This window comes from Podarcis tiliguerta, assembly GCF_965153285.1.
Source record: "Podarcis tiliguerta genome assembly, chromosome: 8".
In the NCBI taxonomy this organism is placed as follows: Eukaryota; Metazoa; Chordata; class Lepidosauria; order Squamata; family Lacertidae; genus Podarcis; species Podarcis tiliguerta.
In genome coordinates this window covers 40518238-40537632 of record NC_139541.1, presented here as the reverse complement: position 1 = coordinate 40537632, position 19395 = coordinate 40518238, and the positions used below count along the sequence as shown (strand labels likewise).

Here is a 19395-nt window from a genome sequence, read left to right as displayed (position 1 = left end):
ATCAAACAGCATATTGGGAGACACTGAATGAATAGGACAATCAGTCAAAGTCTCAGTAAAGAAAGACACTGAAAAATGGTTATATATAATCACATGATATTATAATGAGGGCTGATCTGAAGAGCCAAATTATTTTGATTGGTTCAGAATGGTGACATTGTTTTGCAACTATTAAGACTGCGACCCTTTGATTGGTGAATAGAAATTATGAGTATAATCTGGAAGTGTATAAAAACATTGCTTTGGATGTGGTTCTTCACAGCCTCCTTATTTTTAAAGGCTGTTCCTATTTGTATTTCAATAAAGGCCTGCATCCTTTTCTTTTGGGTTTTGGGTTTCTGGGAGGAACACCTCCAATCCAGGAACCTTTTAAATTTCTCCAACAATGTAAGACACTCTCTCTTAAATTTTCTAAGGAGACGACAGATTAAGAAAGTTATCAAAATTTGGAAAGTTATCAAAAACACTTTTCATCATATATAAGTGATGCTCTATAAAAATGTTGAGATGCCCATCCTGACTATTCGGAGTTGGTAACTGGTGCTAAACAAAATATACTCTTTATGCCACAGATGTGCAACCTGTGGCCCTCCAAACATTGCTAGATTCCAACTCTCATCATCTCTGACTACTGGTCATGCCAGGGAGGGCTGACGGAGTCCCACAACATCTAGAGGACACCAGGACGGGGAAGACTGAACTACACGCATTTCCCATCACACACCAGGGGCTGATGGAAGTTGGAGTCCAACAGCAGCAGAAGGCCACAGAAGGTTCCCAGCCCTGAATCCAAGCTGACAACTCACCATCTGCTCCTCTGAGGGCTTGGCTTCTTCTTCATCCTTCCTTCTTGCTGGACAGAATCCGAGCTGGCACAGCCCTGCCAGGAGATCCCCCAAGTGACGTGTGAGAATGAGTCTGCTCAGGGACATGTGATCAGCAACCTCCATTAGGAGAGTGCAGGTTACAAAAAGCCGGCGTGTGGCACTGGAAATGCATCTGGGTGAAGCCACTTCTTGAACCAGGGCACTGAATTCTGTCCTGCTTCTTAGGGGAAGCCCAACGCCAGGCAAGAGATATGGGCAAATGCCCAAGGTCACAACAAACTGTAAGGCCACCTGCACAGTTTTCTCCTGGGCAATGCTGAGGGTGTCAGGACTCAGAGGAGGTGCAGCTTCAGCTGTCTTGGGGTTTGGCTGAGGTGGACAGTAAGTTGTTGCTAAGAGAACCATGCACTGCTTGAGACACAGCAAAAGGAGCAAGACATGGCAAGTAAAATTCCAAGGCACATCCGGGCAGGACGCCAGGCACTGAGCCTGCTTAGAGACCTCAGTTCTCAACCTCTGCAGTTCATCCCATTGCGGGTCCTGGGCAAACTTCTCTTCCAAAATGGATACATTAAAGCGCAACGATTCCAGCAAATCGACATGCTTTGTTGACTGCAGAGGGCCTGAATCTGTGCCTGGAAAGAAAGACAGACAGACAGACAGACAGTTGATCACATGCCACAAATATATCTACACCACACTCTAAAAGGAGTTTGAAATACAACCCCCTCCCCTTCCAGAAACACTGGAAATTATGGTTCTGTATGCAGACTAGGGATCTCTAATAAGTCCACAACAATGAGATATTTTGCTCTATTTGATGAGAAGTTTTAAAGGAGCATGCTGCTCTTTGTGCCAGAAATAGACCAATTTTATTTCTGATTTTGTTGGCGTGGTTTTTTTAATGTCAGACAATAATGTTGCTGAACACATTTGGTTTGGAGTTGCATCTTATTATATAGGTATATTCGGACTCTTTGCCAGATTAGAGTCTATCAAAGTGTTCGTTCCTTTCTTAAATCAGCCGAATAATGCCTGGCTTACGTTGCAGGGTTGTTGCCAGGACAAGACAGGAAGTAGTGAAAAGACAAAGCATGCAGGCCACCATTTGCTTCTGGAAGCAGAATGGAAGACTTACAACATAGTCAATAAAAAAGGAAGCTGCTCTGCAGCCTCCAATGCTTCGCAGATGAAATTAGGGTCACCCATCACAACAGCTGCTGGGGAGCAGGAATGAGCTTTTGTCTGCAAGCCCTGCTTGTTCCTGCATTTCTGATCAGATCTAACAGAACTCTTATATTTTTCCCATCCCAAAGTTTCTCCTCTCGCTTCTGGGTTACAGCATAATCTTAACCATGTCTACTCAGAAGTAAGTCAAAGGACATGGGACATATTCTAAGTGAGGCTAGGACTGCAGCCTTTGTTTTTCTGAGAACCTTGAGTTGTCTTGCTCTGGCTTCTGAAGCAGGCAGGCCATTCAGAAATGTCCACCCCCCCACCCCCACCGCTTTTTGGACCGCCCCACTTTTTACCATTTCATGGGTTCCTGTAGGAAGGTGCCAGAGTAAGACCATTAGTTCAGCTAGCCCAGTATTGCCTCTGACATTTTATTATTCTTTTAAGTTGTGACAAGCCCTTCTCAGTTGTTCTGACTGCCAGAATAACTCTCCAGGGATTCAAGTGGGCTGTCTTTCTCCACCCTACCTGCAGATGTTGTCAGGGATCAAACCTGGGACACCTTCTGCACATGACACATGTGCTCTGCTACTGAGCAGCTACTACTGTGGCCGCTCCCCTAAAAACGAAGCAAGCTTCCAGTCCTCATGGTTCTGGATGAAGGGCTGATTTAAACAAGGACATAGGAAGAAGATACCTTGCACTGAGCCCATCGCGACCAGTACCGTTTGACAGCGGGTTTCCAGCAAGGGGCGGGGGAGGGAGGGTGATAACTGTACAGTATATCGCTTTGAGCTCTTGGGATACAAAGATATATAAATAAATAAACTAAAATAGCAATACGCGGCACACCACCCCCTAAAATTGGCCAGAGGGCATTCCCTGGAGAGACGGGCTTTCTTGGAGGGAGGCAGCGCCGCGCCACACCACCCCAGTATACCGTCTCCAATGAGGCCGTTCAGCTGCGGGAGCGACCAGGCCGCCTGCAGCCTCCCTTGAACCGCAAAGGTGCAGGAGCCCTTGCCTCCAAAGCCCCCACCCTCTTCTCACCGGCAGCTTTGGCTGTCCCCAGTAGCAGCTCCAGCGCCTCAATCACCCGCCTCAGCACAGCCTCGCTCCCGGCCATCGCGGCTGCTTCACGCTGTGCTTCTGGCCGCCATCTTAGGAAGGTCGGATAAGCCGAGACAGTGCTGTCATTTTAGGAAGGTCGGACGCCACATTTCGCCATCTTGGGAAGGTCAGGAGGTACGCGAGCGAGTATAAGGAGCGGCCTTATTGGGAAGGTCCTCGCCCTGAAGTAGGCTGCCATTATGGGAAGGTACGACAGATGAGGGTGCGTCTGCTCTGGACTTCAGGGGCTTCCTTAGTAGCTTCTGGGTTTGGGATCAGCATCAGTGCGGTTTTTTATTTCAAAGTAAGTGAGTCCCGGATATCTCTGGCAGGCGCTGAACAGGCTCAGGTAAAATCCGCACCGTATTGTGGCTTCCCCCAAAGAATTATGGGAGTTGTAAGGATGCTGTGAATTGTCGCTCTGTAAGGCGGTGAACTACAGTTCACCAGATTCTTTGGAAGACGTCGTGTGGTTTAAATGTATGGTGCAGATGTATTTGTTCAGCGTCTTCCACGTTCTTCTGTGCCTTCAGCGTGCACGCACCTAAACTTTATACAGTATAGTATTCTGAAGTGTTCAAAGTGATTCGCATGCATTACCTAGTTATAGCCCTTACACCAACCCTTCAGGGTAGGCCAGTATTATTATCCTCTCCCCATCCAGTACCCTATTACAAACAGGAAGGCAGAGGCTGAGTGGGACCTGCACTTTTATTAGGTGGATTATTAATATATTTCATATATAGAGAGAGATTTATGGGCTTCTCTTTTTGAGGTGCCAAAATAACTTGGCCAACCTTGGGTGTTAAGCGCCTTAACCCGGAGCAGCAACATTTGCTGTTCCACCTCTGCTGAGTTCATGGCAAAGGGGAAAGATTTGAACTAGGGGCTTTCTGGCTCTCCTGCATCTTTACTCCTTAATTTCACAATATTTTAAAGCCACAAATAGTCCTACATCCCCTTGGCATGGGCTCAGCATATAACATGTAACAGGTTCATTTATTTATTTTAGCTAGCAAACCAATCCTCAGCTTGGAATGATTATGTTTCCAGCACAAGCCTCTTGCAAATTACACACACTTTAAACTCAGCCTTGGCTTGGAACAGGTAGGTCCTCTCTTGCATTTATTATTTTGGGCACAATAGGAAGACTGAGCAAGGGATACTCAAATAAGTTATAGTTTAGTACTTTGCTGGATCTGACAGAGCAACCTTCTCCCAAGGGGGAGGCCACCTGTTATATTCCATTCCCAAGGAGACTTGCCAGGTGCCATCCTTCCAGCACCAATCGTCTTATTGTTATACTATATCGGGGCTTTCTAGTTTAGAAGAAAAGGACACATTCTTATTATAAAGGTGTGTAGAATTATGCATGGTATGGAGAAAGTGGATAAAAAAAGTTTTATCCCAGTCAGAATACTAGACACTGGGGCTAGCCAGTGAAACTGAACAATGGAATATTGAGGATGGACCAGAAGTACTGAACACAACATGTACGTAGTTAAACTATGGGATTTGTTCCTACAAGATGTAGCGATGGCCACCAAACTGGAAGAGTATTAAACAAATTCACAGAGGATAAGGCTCTCAGTGTCTACTAACAACACTGGCAATGTTCTTCTTCCACTGTTGGGCATAGGAAGTGGGGAAAGTGCTGCTGCATCTAGTCATCCAATGTGAGAATAGGATGTTGGACTAGTGTTATATTGTAAAAGATCCAAAACACTGCAGACAAATGCTGCAGCTTTTTTTATTTCAGGAATTCACTCAGAACTGAAATTAAAGCTAACTTCACTCTTTTTATGTTCCTCAGGAATCCTTGTTATGCTTTTGACTACAAATCCCAGTACACAGTTCACCTACCGCAAACCCCGGAACTAGAGGATCTCTGGTCTGATCCAACAGCATTATTATTATTATTTTAAAGTTTTCTGATCTTGTTTTTGTAAGGAAGTCCTGGAAACTCTACTGAAGGGCAGCTCATAAATCCTTTAAATAAATAAGGAATATGGCTGATACATTCTAATACATTTATTCTGAGTCAGGAAAATATTGCAAGTTTAAGAGTTTGACCAATTTGAGAAAATGATGTAGAGAAATCCAGCAACAAACAAAAAGACCATTTTTAAAAAATAGGTTTTTATTAAAATCTTATTAAAAAGGAATCACATAAAATAAAGGTATAAATAATGGCTTTTAAGGCATGTTCCCCTCCACCTGTCTTCTAAACGTTACATATTCGAAAAGGTAAGCTATATATACAGACCTAACACCAGAGAAAGCCACTTTAAAAAACAACAACCACCCTATCAATTGTACAGTAATCATATAAAGCAGTTAACTCTGAAAAACACTTGGTAGGGAAAAAAACTGGCACCTTCACCAGAATGTCCACTTAAAATTAAAAATGGATTTCTTGGCTGAGAAATGCATAAAAAGAAAATGTACACCTTATTCAACTGCATTTTACACACAGAGAAAGGGACATATATGAACAACAATACACAAAAAGATACAATCCATGGCATAAAGGACTGAAACTAGGTTTTAAACATGGTTAGAGATAGCATGAGCATATGTCTGCAATATTATGGGAGGTCCAAAAGGTCACCAAGAGAATGGTCAAGAGGTCAGTGCTAAGGCTGCAGGGCAAAGGCACTTGGTATCAGCTGAATCAGGGACCCTAAATATTGGTCTTCCTCCTCTGGGATTTCTTGTCATCTGCTCTCTCTTAAATCTTGCTACTGTCTAGGACTGCAATCCTACACACATTTGCCTGGGAGTAAGTCAATGAACTCAAAGGGGATTATCTAAGAATTGACACATATAGGATTACACTGTAAGCATTTGGAATAATCACAGCTGTTTTGACTGTGCACTAAAAACAGCACTCCTATAAACTACCAAAATCCTGCACCAAGGAAAAATGAATTATGCAGTGTGCGCCACATATATCTACAGATAAACCCTGTATATTGGTGGTAGGGAAACTTTCTGATCCATGGGCCAGATTCCAACCTTGCAGGAAAAATTGAAATCCCTGGCAGGCCAAGTTTGGACCACAGACCAGAGATTCCTCACCCCTCTGCTCTACAGCATATTCTGTTCCTGCTGTTTTTAGGGAAGGACAAAAAGATTTGCACCAAAAGCCTGCTTCATTCTCCATATGCTAGAAAACCTGCCTCAACTTTCACTATGTTAATCAGACACCATCCATCTTTGCAGCCAATTGCCCTCTGAAAAAAAGCCAAGATTCTCCAGAGGCTGAAGGTTCTTCCCCGAGTTCCAAATTTCACATTTGTGTTACACTTGTACAGAACTGCTGGATACACTCAGCAGCCCTGGGAATAAATCTTTGGTTAGTGCTTTGGAATGACAGTGCTAGAAACACCTAAAGTGCATTAGTACTAAGGGTTCCCAAAGAGTTAACAATTTCAGACCACATAACTTGAGCTGCATTTCACAAAACTGCTAGGCTTGAAGTCATACCTAAAATATTCCTTAAACTTTAGCCTATGCATTTGAAAACAGTATTCTATTATTCTGTATTAATAAATCAAGTATGTTTGGCAAATTGCCCCAGAGGCTCTGATAGTGATAAAAAAAAAAACACCCTTGAATTTTCCATATAATGTATGCTCTTGCCTATATGGAAATCATAATCTTTGGTGAACAAGGGTGGAATCATGAAGAAAATGTGGTCATTTGAATGCACCCCAAGAGGGGCTAATTGGGAGTAAGGCAAGTTTTATGCAGCATTTTGGCAACTTGCAAGAAAGAGAAGGAAATTGGACCAATGATCAGCTGCTGGGAAAAGTTGACGATAAGTCAATTTCATTTCTGTCTTTCCACACAGAGCTAAACCCTACTTAATCCCAGTGACATCTAGTCTTCTTCCTCGCCCCCTCCATACATGTCAGCCAGCTTCTTGAAACGGTTGCCCCAGTCATTCAGATAGTCATAATCTTGGTCTCTGTCACCATTGGACGAATTCAGAGAACTGAGGGAGGCTGCTTCAGAGCCACTGCCCTCATAGTCAAACACAAGCAGAGAGTCGTATGGGGGTGCCGTGGGGTCTGTATCTGCTGCCTTCAAGTTCTGTAGGAAGGGAAAGGAAGATGTGTTCAGTTTGTTCCACATTAGAGCAAGTTGATTGTGGCAATAGTGGCCCTCTGCTTTAGAGCAATGAGGTACCAGCTCTCTGGAGAAAATCATGACCTCTGACCCCAAGGCCACATCTAGAGACATGACTTTGGAGAACACTCTATGACCAGCCACTGGGCAGATACAGGGTAATTTTCTTCCCTGTTATTAAGCATGCTTCTCCTCCCACCACCACATTTGTATTGCATTTTTTCATAGTAATATAAAAACGAAAACATAAATCAAAATATGACTGGAAAATATAACATACATATATAACCAAAATATAACCAAAACTGAAGATTTGTCATTAATTGGGACAGATCTTCATTGAATTATCAGTCATGCAAATAGATACAGTAATCAATTTGTTCCAAAAAGAATTGTAGTGACTTGAGAAATGTTCTATAAAATAATTCTTTTTCTTTCCTAAACAGACTTAAACTCATCAATAACAAAATCCAATTTTGTTTGTCTATCAGATGCCCAAACTTCAGTTAATTGGTCAATCAAAGCTAAACCGTTTACACTTCAGTACCACTGCAGAAGTGTATCATCATCATCATCATCATCATCATCATCAATTTATGAGGAATATCCAAACATATTGCTAACAGTGACAGCAAATGTTATGGGACTCTTTTGTGTGGCTCAGCTGCCAGTTTCACTCACCTCGTCAATGAAATTGCCAATCTCATCAGGGTTGGCAGGCCGTGGGCGGTATTGCGGAGCTGGCATGAGAGTCGGAACAACATCATTGCGGGTGATTTCAGGGCGGGAATCCAGGCCACGGTGCAGCTGGCTCATGTCATAGTCCTAGGAAGGGTAGAGAGACAAATTCAGAAAATAGATGCCAGAGGTAAGTAAGATGATCCAGGGTATAAGATGCTACCATTTCCACTCATTGCTTAAGGCCTTTTGCAGGACATAACATTTTTAGCTAACAAGGATCAGGAAAATGGTGAGAGATGGGCAGAATGCATCTTCCAGTGTAGAAATGAATGTATATAAACACATGCTGTTTACTCCCTTGGGACATCAATACATTTCTTAATTTTTTTAAATATATGGCTGGTCAGGCCAAAGTAAATTATGAAGTAAATTTATGGGAACTGCTTGATCTAAGCCAGGCATGGGGAAGCTCAGGCCTGGGACTGAATGTGGCCCCTCCTGTGCTTCCCCCCACCCCAGGACATACCTCTTGCTAGCCCTGCTTTGTGCTTTGCAACCTTCTAGAGTGTTTTAGCCTGGCGGGAATGTGCCCTTCTTTGTTCTATGATAATGTATCATATGCCTGGATGAACAGAGGGGGAGAGTGTGTGCGTGCACATGTGTGTGTCTGTGTGAAGCCACTTGGGCTTATAGCCTATGTATAGAAGAGCCCCACCCATTGCTCCACCCACTTTTATTTCTTGCTCCATCCTTCACTGGCATGTGGCTTCCAGAAGGGAATGTGGTCCTCAGACTGAAAAAAGTGTCCTATCCCTGATCTAAGCAAAGGCTCAAGAGATGTGGCCAGCTTGCAATGTGACCTCGGGACTATCTTACTCTACAAGTCAGGTGGCAAGATGTGACGTTCACAAAAAGAACAAAAATGTGCAGGGGAGGAAAGAGGTGGCATGACGACTTGCAAAGCAGGGCAGTGGTGGCTTTTGTGGGCAACCCACAGAAGTGGCCCCATCCCTCTTGGGCTAAGACTCAGCAGCTCACCTGATCCTCCTCTCCACCACCCTCTTCGTCATAATAGTAGACGTTGTCTCGTGTGTCATCCTCTGGTGGAAGCAAAGGCTCCTTCACTGCCTTCCTCCTCCTCACAAACAGCAGCAGCAGGAGCAGGAGGACTGGAAGAAAATAAAGTTGGAGAAGCAACTGTGAATGCCAGCCTGGACTGTCTGCTTGGCTGATTCAGGGAGCTCTAAAACAGAGCGGGATCTATTCTGCACTTCCACAACTACAGAACGGGCAGACAGGTGTATTTGTCTCAGCATCAGGCATACCTTTTCCTACAGCAGTGCCCACCCAGAGCTGCAAGCCATTCATCTGCCCCTTTCGGCAGCTTGCAAGCAGATCAGCTCTGCAGCACAGCAGTATGGTTTTACTCAAGGTAGACTTGCTTAAATTAATGGATGCACAGGAGGAAGTGTTATCTGCAGATACCTCAAACACACCCCAAAGTTTCAATAGCTGGCAAAGGAGCGTGTCCTTTAGGTCCTCTTCTCTCCCACTCCTCAGCACTTCACACTGGCCAGCTCTACCGTTTTCCACTGGAAGCTCTTGATATTAAAACATCTATCTTCCCATCACATTTTGGAACCAGATTTCTAGGTATTGCTTTTCTTCATCCGTTGCATTTAGCTAGGGCTCTAGATACTACTAGTGCAAAGTTAGTCTTACTGGAACCGGCATTCAGCATTAATTTATTTCTACAAAACAATCGTACTGGTTTTTTGTATGGCTTTTGAAAATGGACAGGCAGGAATGTCTGGCGAAATCTGAGTTGCTGGGAAGAAGAGGACCCAGATAACTTTCCACCGGTCAGCTTCAATGCCTTGCATTTCTCCTCCCTGCCACTGCCAGTGCCATTCCGCACAAGTGTCAGAGACAAAACACATTTATCTCTGCAACTGCATCTGTGTGCATGGTCTACTGAAGTTGCAGAATCCATCTATTATTATTTACTACATTTGTCAGTTGCTTTACAGAACTGAAGAAGTCTCAACTTAACAAATATATAAAGAGAGGTGTGTTGGTGTCAGACATAAAATGGACAGAATATATGAGAAGGGGGCTGGATCACTTTCCCATCCCCCTGCACCTTCAAGGGCACAATGAGACCTTGCAGGAAATACTCACTCAGGAAGCCAAGGATGCCACCAAGGATGCCCAGAATGGCTGGAATCCCCATCCCGCCTGCGATATATGCCCTCTTCTCGCAATTCTTGGCTGCCCCCTCACAGTCACACACTTGGGCTTTGACTGTTGTTGTCTGGGACACTTCCCCGGCATCCTGTAGCTCAAGGGCAATGTTGTATTCACCTGGCTCCAGCTGCTTGGTCAATTCGAGGACCAATTTATCTATGAGGTAACATAAGGAGAGAGAAAAAGCAGGCTCAGGGTTAGGGCTTTGCAAAGCAAGGAAAACAGACTCTGCTCAGCCTTTTTCTAGCCTAATCATGAACCAACTTGAATACTAAAATGATTCTGGAAAGGGACAGCAGTAGATTATCTGGTTAACACACGTGCAGATTTGACAAATGCACATTGTCTAATTTTTGTCTCATTCTCACAGAGCTGCAGCTGAGGTGGGAAACTTGAAATTTGGACAGTACCGCTTTCAAAACCCCACTCACCCCATGGCATACTTTTCCATGCAGGAAGTAGAGGGGACAGGATAATTAGTAAGTCAGGTAGAAGGCTTGATTAGAAACCTCCTTCCTGATATTATAGTTTCCGTGCATGTATTATTATAATATTTATTTATTTATTTATTTATGCACTGCCTTTTCTCTTGATGGCACTCAAGGTGGCTTAAAGATAAAAACAAATACTAGATACATATAGAAAACTAGATACCAAGAAGGAGGATTCTACCAAAGCCTTCTAATTGCCTTACTAGTTTTCTATGCATGGGAAAGTCACACAAATCCTGTTCTGCAGTCTAAAGTAGCACAAGCGGTGGCACAGCTTTGCCACCTCAGTTGCTGTTCGTGAATGAGGCCTCTTAGGTAGAGCAGAACAAGATGTCCCTGGACAGCTCAAGGCTAGGCAGTCAAGCAATTTCCCACCACACATGCATACTGGTCTGCAGAGTGCAGACACCACCCCTCCCACTAGCTTACCTCCGTTTACTTCGACCGTCCAGTTGGCGCTTGAGCCCAAGAGCAGCATTGCTTTGAAGGGTTGAGTGTTTGGAGGAAGATCCTTGTCCACAATGCTCAATTCCTTGCGTTCAGGGCTCCGGTTGCAGATGTCAAAGGATCGTGGGTCTGGCACTGGCCCATTGTCATTCACATCCTCCAGGTACAGGAGAAGAGTTCCTGTGCCTGTGAGCAAAGGCATCCCTAAAGAGAAGCAAACGTATTTAAGTTAGTAAAAATAATGTGCAAAAATGCAGTATAATAGGACTTTTTGTTTGCAAAGAAGCTACAAATATTAGGGAAAGCTGATTACAAAATTTCAGCTAAGGGGAAATTGCAACAAAAATATACCAAAAGAAATTGTTTGTGTGTGTGTGTAGATTTTTAAACAAACACAAAATGGTGCAACCGTGAAGAAATAAGAAACTGAAATGGATAGGTTATTAACCTGCTCTATGTTTTAGAAGTTTTCGTTGTTGTGGCACAGTATGGTTTCCCCTCAATCTTTGAATGCTTATACACAGCAATGTACACGTTTTTCAAAGATAAATGCGAAATTGTGACATGCAGAAATCTCAGGAGGAACTGTCATCAATAGGACAAGAGGGGACTCCTTGGGTCTGGGATATGACAGCTAAACTCCTCAGATTCCAACATTTAGCACAACTATCCATCACAGTCACTGTAGCAAGGGCCTGCTCCTTCCTGGGACTTGGAGGAGCACCTGACCCCAAGGAAAAGGGCTAAAAATGTGTCCCAGTTACCATTGTCACTCGCCAAGATGAGAGCCGTGTAGGTGTTGTCTACCACAAATTTAGACTCCCTGTCCAGAGGGGCTTTCGTCTCTATGATGCCATTTTCAGGGTTAATCTTCAGCCACCCTGCTGGGTCGCTCCCAATAGAATAACTGCAAGAGAAATGAGGGTGAGTGACAGCAGCTCTGACATTTTCCGGTCAAAACAATTGAAGGTTCATCCCTGTAAGTCAGGGATGGGCAACCTGCAGCCCAGGAGTCACCTGTGGCCTCATTACTTGCTGGTAGTGAAGCCCAAGTCGGGGGGGGGGAAGGGTGGATGGAGGAAAAAATGGCCAGAAAAGGAAAACAAATTGAGCAATGGGTCGAGTGAGGGGGTGAAAAGCTTTGCAGAGATAATCTGAGAGCTCTGGGCAGGGAGAGAGAAGGAGATGGCAGAAAAAGAGAGGAAAATGGAAAAAAGAGACCCCACCCATTGGGCTCTGGCCCTGCCCACTTTCAGCATGTCCCCCCTGCCCCCTGAAAAATGTTGCCCACCTTTCTCTAACACACCTTGGCTATTACAACAGATATAGATAATAAGTGCTCATTCAGCTGAGTGTACCTAATGGGCCAAATACGGAGGGGGAAGGAAGCCAAGCCTATAAGAATACACTCACAGAAACCTCAATAAGAGCTTGCCATCTCTCCTAGGTACGTGCCGTCCAATGGGACACTTAATTTGTGCTGCTAAGTGGTGTGGAGTGTCATTTAGCTATTATTGCTTTTTATTAACAAAGTTATACCTTGCCCGGAATTAAACAAATTTCTGGGTTGTTGTTGTCATTTTTTAAATCAAATTAAAAGTTATTATTAAAAACCTGCAGTAAAAACATTCAGGTCTAGAACTTTTTTTAAAAAGCCTTCATTGTTGCCTTATTGTATGGGCAGGATGGTGTAAAGGTATCCTGGGTATTCACACCAGTGCTTTGAATTGCACCCAGAAAAACAGATGAAATGCCCCTGCAACTGTTTAAGGACTAAAACAAAACCCCTGTGTTGCAATACAGAATAATCTGCTCTAATACAGCCATAACACGTGGCTAATAAGTATGGTAAATGTATTATTACTAGTAGTCAGAGTATAATCCAAAATTTACAAATCATAAACATCATTATATAATGTATGTATAAGTCCATAAACAAGAAAGAGTCAACGTAATGATACTTATAGACCAGTGCTCACTAACCAGTGTAGCCAACAGTTGGGCTACACTGGTTAGTGAGCACTGGTCTATAAGTATCACATTTACCTGAATGGATAATTTATTAGAAATTATTTGCTGACGAAGATACGTCTTCAAAACAGTTGACTTAATCCGGAAACACTGTTCTGCTTGTTTGCTGTTCATTACTGAATTCTACACGTTGGAGCACCCACCACTACAATACTGTTGGACATTATCTACTGAAAGGCATTCTACCTGCGTTGTGGTGTTCCCTGACAGCAATTCATTACATTGACTCTTTCTTGTTTATGGACTTATACATACATAATATAATGATGTTTATGATTTGTAAATTCTGGATTATATTCTAACTGTTAATAATAATACATTTACCATACTTATTAGCCACAAGTTGCGGCTGTATTTGAGCAGACTGTTTAAGGACTGACAAGATGATGTTTCCAAGACCTGCTGTGAGCAACCTTGCAGCTGTATTCTGAACTACTTATGAGCTTTTCCCTTGGTCTCTCCCTCTTGTACATGCTTCCTTGCTCTCTCCTGTCCCCTTTAGCTATCTGACAGCGGAATGAGCTCTGCTCGTGACCCTTCAGCTCTACCCTGAGACTCGCTCCCTTGCTAACCTGCTCACCTAGCACCCTTGCAAAGCATTTGAACCTTTCCTGTACCTGACCGTCTGCTTTTGATTTGTGTCGGGGTCCTGAGCGGTATAGGTAGTCACCAGCTGCCCAGCAGGGAGGTCTTCAGACTTCGTCACAGACTTTTGAGGGGGGTCAAAGATGGGGGCTTCATTCTCATCCCTTACGTTGACAGTGATTGTGGCCGTGGATGTTGGGAGAGTCACCGAGAAGGGAACTTCATTCACCACAGTAACCAGAAGGGTGAAGAGATCCTTCGCCTCAAAGTCCAGACCCTTGAAAGGAGGCAAGAGAGAGATGATGCAATCACGGGGTGCCAGTAACATCCACCTAAACACCAGGGCAAAGCATGAAGTCCCAGCAGCTTATGAGGCAGGAAGCTTAAGAGGACTGCAGCTCAAAGAGGGACTTCAGCTTACCTTAATGGTTGTCAGGAGACCATCATTGGTTTGGGGATCGGTAGCCACTTCAAAGTTGCCTTCCTCGTTCCCTTTCACAATGGTGTACTTGGCTTTCCATGCTACGGTCCCTGGCTGATCTGCGTCTTTCACCAAAAGCCTGGCAACTTGGAATCCCACCTTGTTCTCTGGCACAGTTGAAACGTACTAGAAGACAGAAGGAGGATGTTGACTTAGGCCAAGTGTGGCTTTGCCTTGCTGGAGTGCAGAGGCCCAGCTCGGTGAGATGCTATGATGATGCTATTCTGGAACTTCCCCAGGGCCTCCCCCTCCTTTTCTGGAGAAGGCAGGATGAAGGGACAGAGGATTTTGGCAGGGTAGGACGCGATGTCAGACTGGTCAAGGAAGATGTAGGAGAAGCCTCAACATTACCGTGAGTGGGTCAAATATTGGCTGGTTGTCGTTCGTGTCCGTGACAGTAATCACTGCTTTCCCTGTAGTACTTAAGCCTTCTCCTAACATGTCTCTAGCTTCGATGACCAGCGTGTACTGGGGGAATTCCTGAAAGCAAACCAAATAACCAAGTTATGTTCACATTACAGAGAGAGAATTCTCGATGGGGAAGGGGGGCTTGTGTGTGAAAAGATTAGCCTAGATTAGCCACTTCTTATCATTCTCATTACAACAGTTAAACTCATACAACATAATAAGTGAAGAGGTGGCTTCAAATCAGCATTTGATCAGGTGCATACTTATCACTGCTTCCAAAAGGGTTTAAGTGCAAGTGATTCATTGCAAGTGTGCAGACTTGGAAAGTGCTACAGGTGTGCTTGATAGTGATTGACACCCTCAAACATTGCCCGCCCCCGCCTGCTCACAGCCAGGACATTCACCTCTCGGTCAAGGCCTGTTGTGATCACACTGATCCACCCTGTTTCATTGTTGATGGTGAACATCTGACTGTAGGGCTGCTTGGGCTCCTGGCTGATTATGAAGTAGGTGATGACCCCATTGTAGGTATTCACGGCATCATCTTTGTCCGTCGCAGACACTTGCATCACTGCGGTACCTGGGAATGCATAAAAAAGCATTTGAGAAGCAGAAATGGGGGAGGGGCAGGGGCGGACCTGCCTTGATGCTAGTTAGGAAGGCAGAACAGATTCTGTCCCAGACAGCTGTTAAAGACGTGCCAATCTCCAAGTGAATGCAACTCACTCCAGAGTTCAGGAGTGAGCATCTCATCCCCAGCATCTCTAGGCAGGGCTGACAGTGCCTTTCCAAGGTTTCAGCATACTTTCTGTGCTGTCAGCAACCCTGAGCTAGGTTCCTAAGCCACAGAGCACCTGAGCACAGTACATACCAGTCTCATGCCAGTCTGCATGACAGCTGAAGGGATCTGTGGGCTCCATTACCTGCTGCATAATCTACGTAAGGAGGTGGAAGCACAGCTTGGCCTGAACAGGCTTTGTGGACAATAAACTAGAGGGGGGCAGTGGAGTAGTGCCATGCACATAAATCAGGGCTGGGGAAGCCATGGACCCCAGGCAGAGTTGGACTCCATTTCCCATCATGGGAAAATGGCTAGCATGGTCAATGGTCAGGAATGAGAGGATTTGCAGCAACTTCCCATAGAGGCTGGTCCATGAGGACAAATGGGGCACTGGCCCACAAATGTCTGTCTGTCCTCAGCTAGCCCAACCACTCTGCCCTCCTTGTTAAATGCATCCATTCTGGAGGGTGAGGTGCAACTGGCTGCCATCTTCCTTCTCCTTTAGCCTCAGTGTTGCCCTTGTAGAACTCAGCAGGGCAGGGGGACAAAGCTAGAATTCATTGGCTCTGCCTCTCATTGACTGCAACCCTACCTACAATTGGGCTCACTGCCTTCCACCCAACTAGTCCCAATGGGCACCAGCCACCGATGGCCTTTACTAACATATATGCAATTATACACGCACACCTACCTGGCTTGGCTCCTTCCGCTACAGATCCTTCAAAGACGCTCTGGGTGAAAATGGGCTTGTTGTCATTCTGGTCGCTGACCTTGATGATGATCTCCATGGGGTCCTCCACAGGCTGCCCATTCACAGACACAGCATGAGAGAAAAGCTGCAGAGGAGAAGCAACAAAGGGCCATTAATTCACTAGTATGGACACAAAAATAGAAAAAGTGCTCTTTTTCTATTTTTAAAGGAAGGAACCACAGACACATAGAAAGTTTATTGCTGTTCTCAGCAAATGTCATACGATGGGGACAGCAGCAAAGGGCTTCTGTCAGTCCCCCTGTCACAGCAGCCTCCACCTTTGCACCTTAACAGCTTCACTCCAAAAAATAGCAAGACTCAAGAAACAGGATGCCCAGCTTTTAACCCCTACAGCTTTACAGGTTTCATGAGTTATCCACCCAATATTTCCAGAGGAAATTTCACTACAAAGAAACCTGAGACAGCCAAGACACCTCATGGGAGTCAGGACATGCTCTCTCATTTGCCAAATGGACATCATATTCTCAGACTGAAAGTTCCTGAAGGACTATCTTCTCTGGTAGGGGAGTGAAAACAGGCAGGTAGGGGAGCCTTGTGGAAGGGCCATTGCTTTGCATGCCAAAGGACCCAGGTTCAATCCCCACAAGACCCTGCTACCAGTTAGGGCAGGTAAGACTGAGCTAGATCCGTCTGATCCTTTATATCCCTGCTCACTCAGGGGAGCCACTGCTAGCTGCACAGGCTGTCTCCACCAGAAGCCCCATGTTAAGAACTATGGGGCCTTCCAGTTGAGGTCAGAAAGGCCCCACCCCACCCCCATTGAACTAGATGGAAACTTTTTATTCCAGCAGGCTTTTTAATTGAACTCAGATTTTATGCTTCAAACTAATTTTTAATCTTATTATACTGGGTCTCCTGTATACTGCTTAGATATGACCACAATTAAGTGGTATAAATTATAAGTGGTATAAGATTGAAATAAATAGATGTGCTAATAGTTTGGTCCGTTTAGGGCAGCTTCATATGTCTCTAATCTACAACGCAGCTTTCACTAATTTGGCAGCCTCCATATGCTCATTGGAGCTGATGGAAGTTGTAATACAAACTATCTGGAAGGGGTCAGGCTGGGAGAAGCCAGCTCTAATGAAACACCAAACAGCTTGGCAGCTACCGACAAACCCCTAGACGGCACCCAAGGGAGACTTTTGTCTCACCTATGTCTTCTCCCATTCCTCCCACCCGCAAGAGGAGCAGCACTCAAGCACTGGATGCTGCCAACAGCCAGCTCCAACTCCTGAAAGAAGAACCTGAAACTTGATCGTGAATAGTGCACAGGGACTCACAACGTATCTGTCCATATCTTCTCTGTCCAGTGGGCGGGTCACCTTCAGCCAGCCAGATTCCCTCTCAATGGTGAAGACTCCAACAGGAGGAGTGTCAGCTCCCTGCCCAGTGATGCTGTAGAAGACTGTCGTCTCTTTATTCTTATTAGATTGGATCTGGTGGAGAAAATAATCAAGACGATGACAGGTATTGAGCATTAGGTGGTCAAGGCTGGTTGAAACATGCCATATCCCTTTCCCTGACGCATGTCATATTGCTGCCCACCAACAGAGGAGATGCACCTGCAGCTCATGACCCCAGCAGACAGCCTCCAATGATGCACAGCCCACAAGATGTAGTGATGGCCACTAACATGGATGGCTTTAGAAGAGTCAACCTATTGATGTAGGATAAGGGTACCAAGAGCTACTAGCCACAATGATTATGTTCCCCTTCCACAGTCAAGAGGTAGAATGCCTCTGCATGGAATCACAAGTGGGGGTAATGTTGGAGCACTCATGTTCTGCATCTGGGCCCATCTAGTTCAACCCCCAGTGACCCTACGACATTACCAACTTGGGCATCAAGGAAAGTAACTTAAAGGGAAGCAGGCCCCTGCAGGGACCCCAGAAGATGCTGCCACCTCAACTTACCTGCACCAGTTGCTTGGGGAAAGGACCTCTCTCGTTCTCAGAGCAAACAATGGGTGGGATGACCCAGTCTCTCTTCTGCCTCCTCAGGCCTGGGCCGGATACTGGGAAGGTCAGCACCTCTCCATGACCAAGGGAATAGGGCTCCTGCAAAATAAAAATAAACACACCCCTAGCTCAGCAAGGAATGAACAAAGCAGGGCATTTCATCATGGAAGCCTTGGTTGGTACCTCTGGAAGGCTCCCTGACAAACAAAGAGGGCAAGGGAGGCTGGCAGAGGAAGGAGGCTCTGAACAGAAGGCACCGTACCGCATGAGGATGCTGCTTGTGGGATCCATGGCCATGACTTCGCAGCGTCACCTTGGCAGAGTGTTTCTTGCCAGCCCCGTCCCAGGCATGGATGAAGAAGTGCCACTTGTGAACGTGGAGTTGCACAGCCCTTTTCACCACCACCACGCCATCCGAGCGCACCCTGAAGCGAGTGTCGTCCGAAGCGAAAGGTTGGTGTGTCCTTTCTGAGCATTCCTCAAAGTTTACTGCATGAAAGGGAGGAGAGAGAAAGATTGGGGAGGGGCGTCAGAGATTCAGCAATTAGAGAGTAAGAGGGTGGACTGGCAGGTGGGCTTTTACCAAAAGAAGCTTTCCCAAAGATGCTGCAGCCAGGGGGCGCTCACGCTCCAAACATATGGGCAGAGGAAGCACCTTTTCCAACACAAACAAGGTAAGTTTCCACAATCTTTCGCCACTCCCAGGGTGCGGACTCATCAACTGTGCACGCAGCTAGTAAGTGTTTCAGCCGCTCCAGTTTGGAAATGGTTCACTTTGGGAGAATGGTGAGAAACAGGCTAGCGGCTGAAGGGCTTGGTTGTGTGGCAGGTAGGGAGAGACACAGTTTGGGGCTACCCCTTTCTGCTTACTTAGTGTTAACGCAAATGTTGCAGGCCATAGAAGCAAAAGTTATTGAAGCCCATGCAAGCCTTGTAGGAGTTTTGTTTCTCTCCCTCAGCTCTCCTGGTCTTAACTTGACTACAGTGGTACATCGGGTTACATATGCTTCAGGTTACAGACACTTCAGGTTACAGAGTCCGCTAACCCAGAAATAGTACCTCAGATTAAGAACTTTGCTTCAGGATGAGAACAGAAATCGCATGGCAGCGGCGCAGCAGCAGCAGCGGGAGGCCCCATTAGCTAAAGTGCTGCTTCAGCTTAAGAACAGTTTCAGGTTAAGAACGGACCTCTGGAACAAATTAAGTATGTAACCAGAGGTACCACTGTACTAAGATTCTGCAAGAGTGCAATGCCCACAAGAT

At 45.3% G+C, this 19395-nt stretch overlaps 2 protein-coding genes and 1 long non-coding RNA gene across 5 annotated transcripts in view; 1 reads left to right on the top strand and 2 right to left on the bottom strand.

The window, feature by feature from the left end:
- The window catches only part of TANGO6 (transport and golgi organization 6 homolog), a 44173-nt gene extending 40917 nt beyond the window's left edge, over positions 1-3256 (bottom strand). For both annotated transcript variants that reach the window (XM_083452322.1, XM_083452323.1), the window contains exons 1-2: positions 3054-3256; positions 807-1462 (exon numbers count right to left, since the gene is read on the bottom strand). In XM_083452322.1, coding sequence (XP_083308448.1) covers positions 807-1462; positions 3054-3129 — 732 coding nt within the window. In that variant the 5' untranslated portion in view covers positions 3130-3256. The remainder of the gene's footprint in view (positions 1-806; positions 1463-3053) is intronic.
- On the top strand, positions 3235-5131 carry LOC310682998. Of its 2 annotated transcripts, none has more exons than XR_014514237.1 (3): positions 3235-3321; positions 4126-4220; positions 4927-5131. It is a non-coding gene; the product is annotated as an uncharacterized lncRNA (long non-coding RNA). The 2 variants fall into 2 exon arrangements; XR_014514238.1 differs by lacking the exon at positions 3235-3321 and adding an exon at positions 3325-3462.
- Positions 5132-5233: 102 nt separating this feature from the next.
- Positions 5234-19395, bottom strand: part of LOC310682982 (B-cadherin-like) — a 30778-nt gene continuing 16616 nt past the window's right edge. Inside the window, exons 3-16 of the mRNA XM_083452324.1 lie at positions 18395-18621; positions 18088-18231; positions 17455-17610; positions 16091-16235; positions 15023-15198; positions 14562-14690; positions 14151-14336; positions 13762-14006; positions 11878-12020; positions 11096-11317; positions 10110-10331; positions 8967-9097; positions 7929-8072; positions 5234-7211 (exon numbers count right to left, since the gene is read on the bottom strand). Of these exons, the coding sequence (XP_083308450.1) occupies positions 6999-7211; positions 7929-8072; positions 8967-9097; positions 10110-10331; positions 11096-11317; positions 11878-12020; positions 13762-14006; positions 14151-14336; positions 14562-14690; positions 15023-15198; positions 16091-16235; positions 17455-17610; positions 18088-18231; positions 18395-18621 (2483 nt within the window). The 3' untranslated portion in view covers positions 5234-6998. The remainder of the gene's footprint in view (positions 7212-7928; positions 8073-8966; positions 9098-10109; positions 10332-11095; positions 11318-11877; positions 12021-13761; positions 14007-14150; positions 14337-14561; positions 14691-15022; positions 15199-16090; positions 16236-17454; positions 17611-18087; positions 18232-18394; positions 18622-19395) is intronic.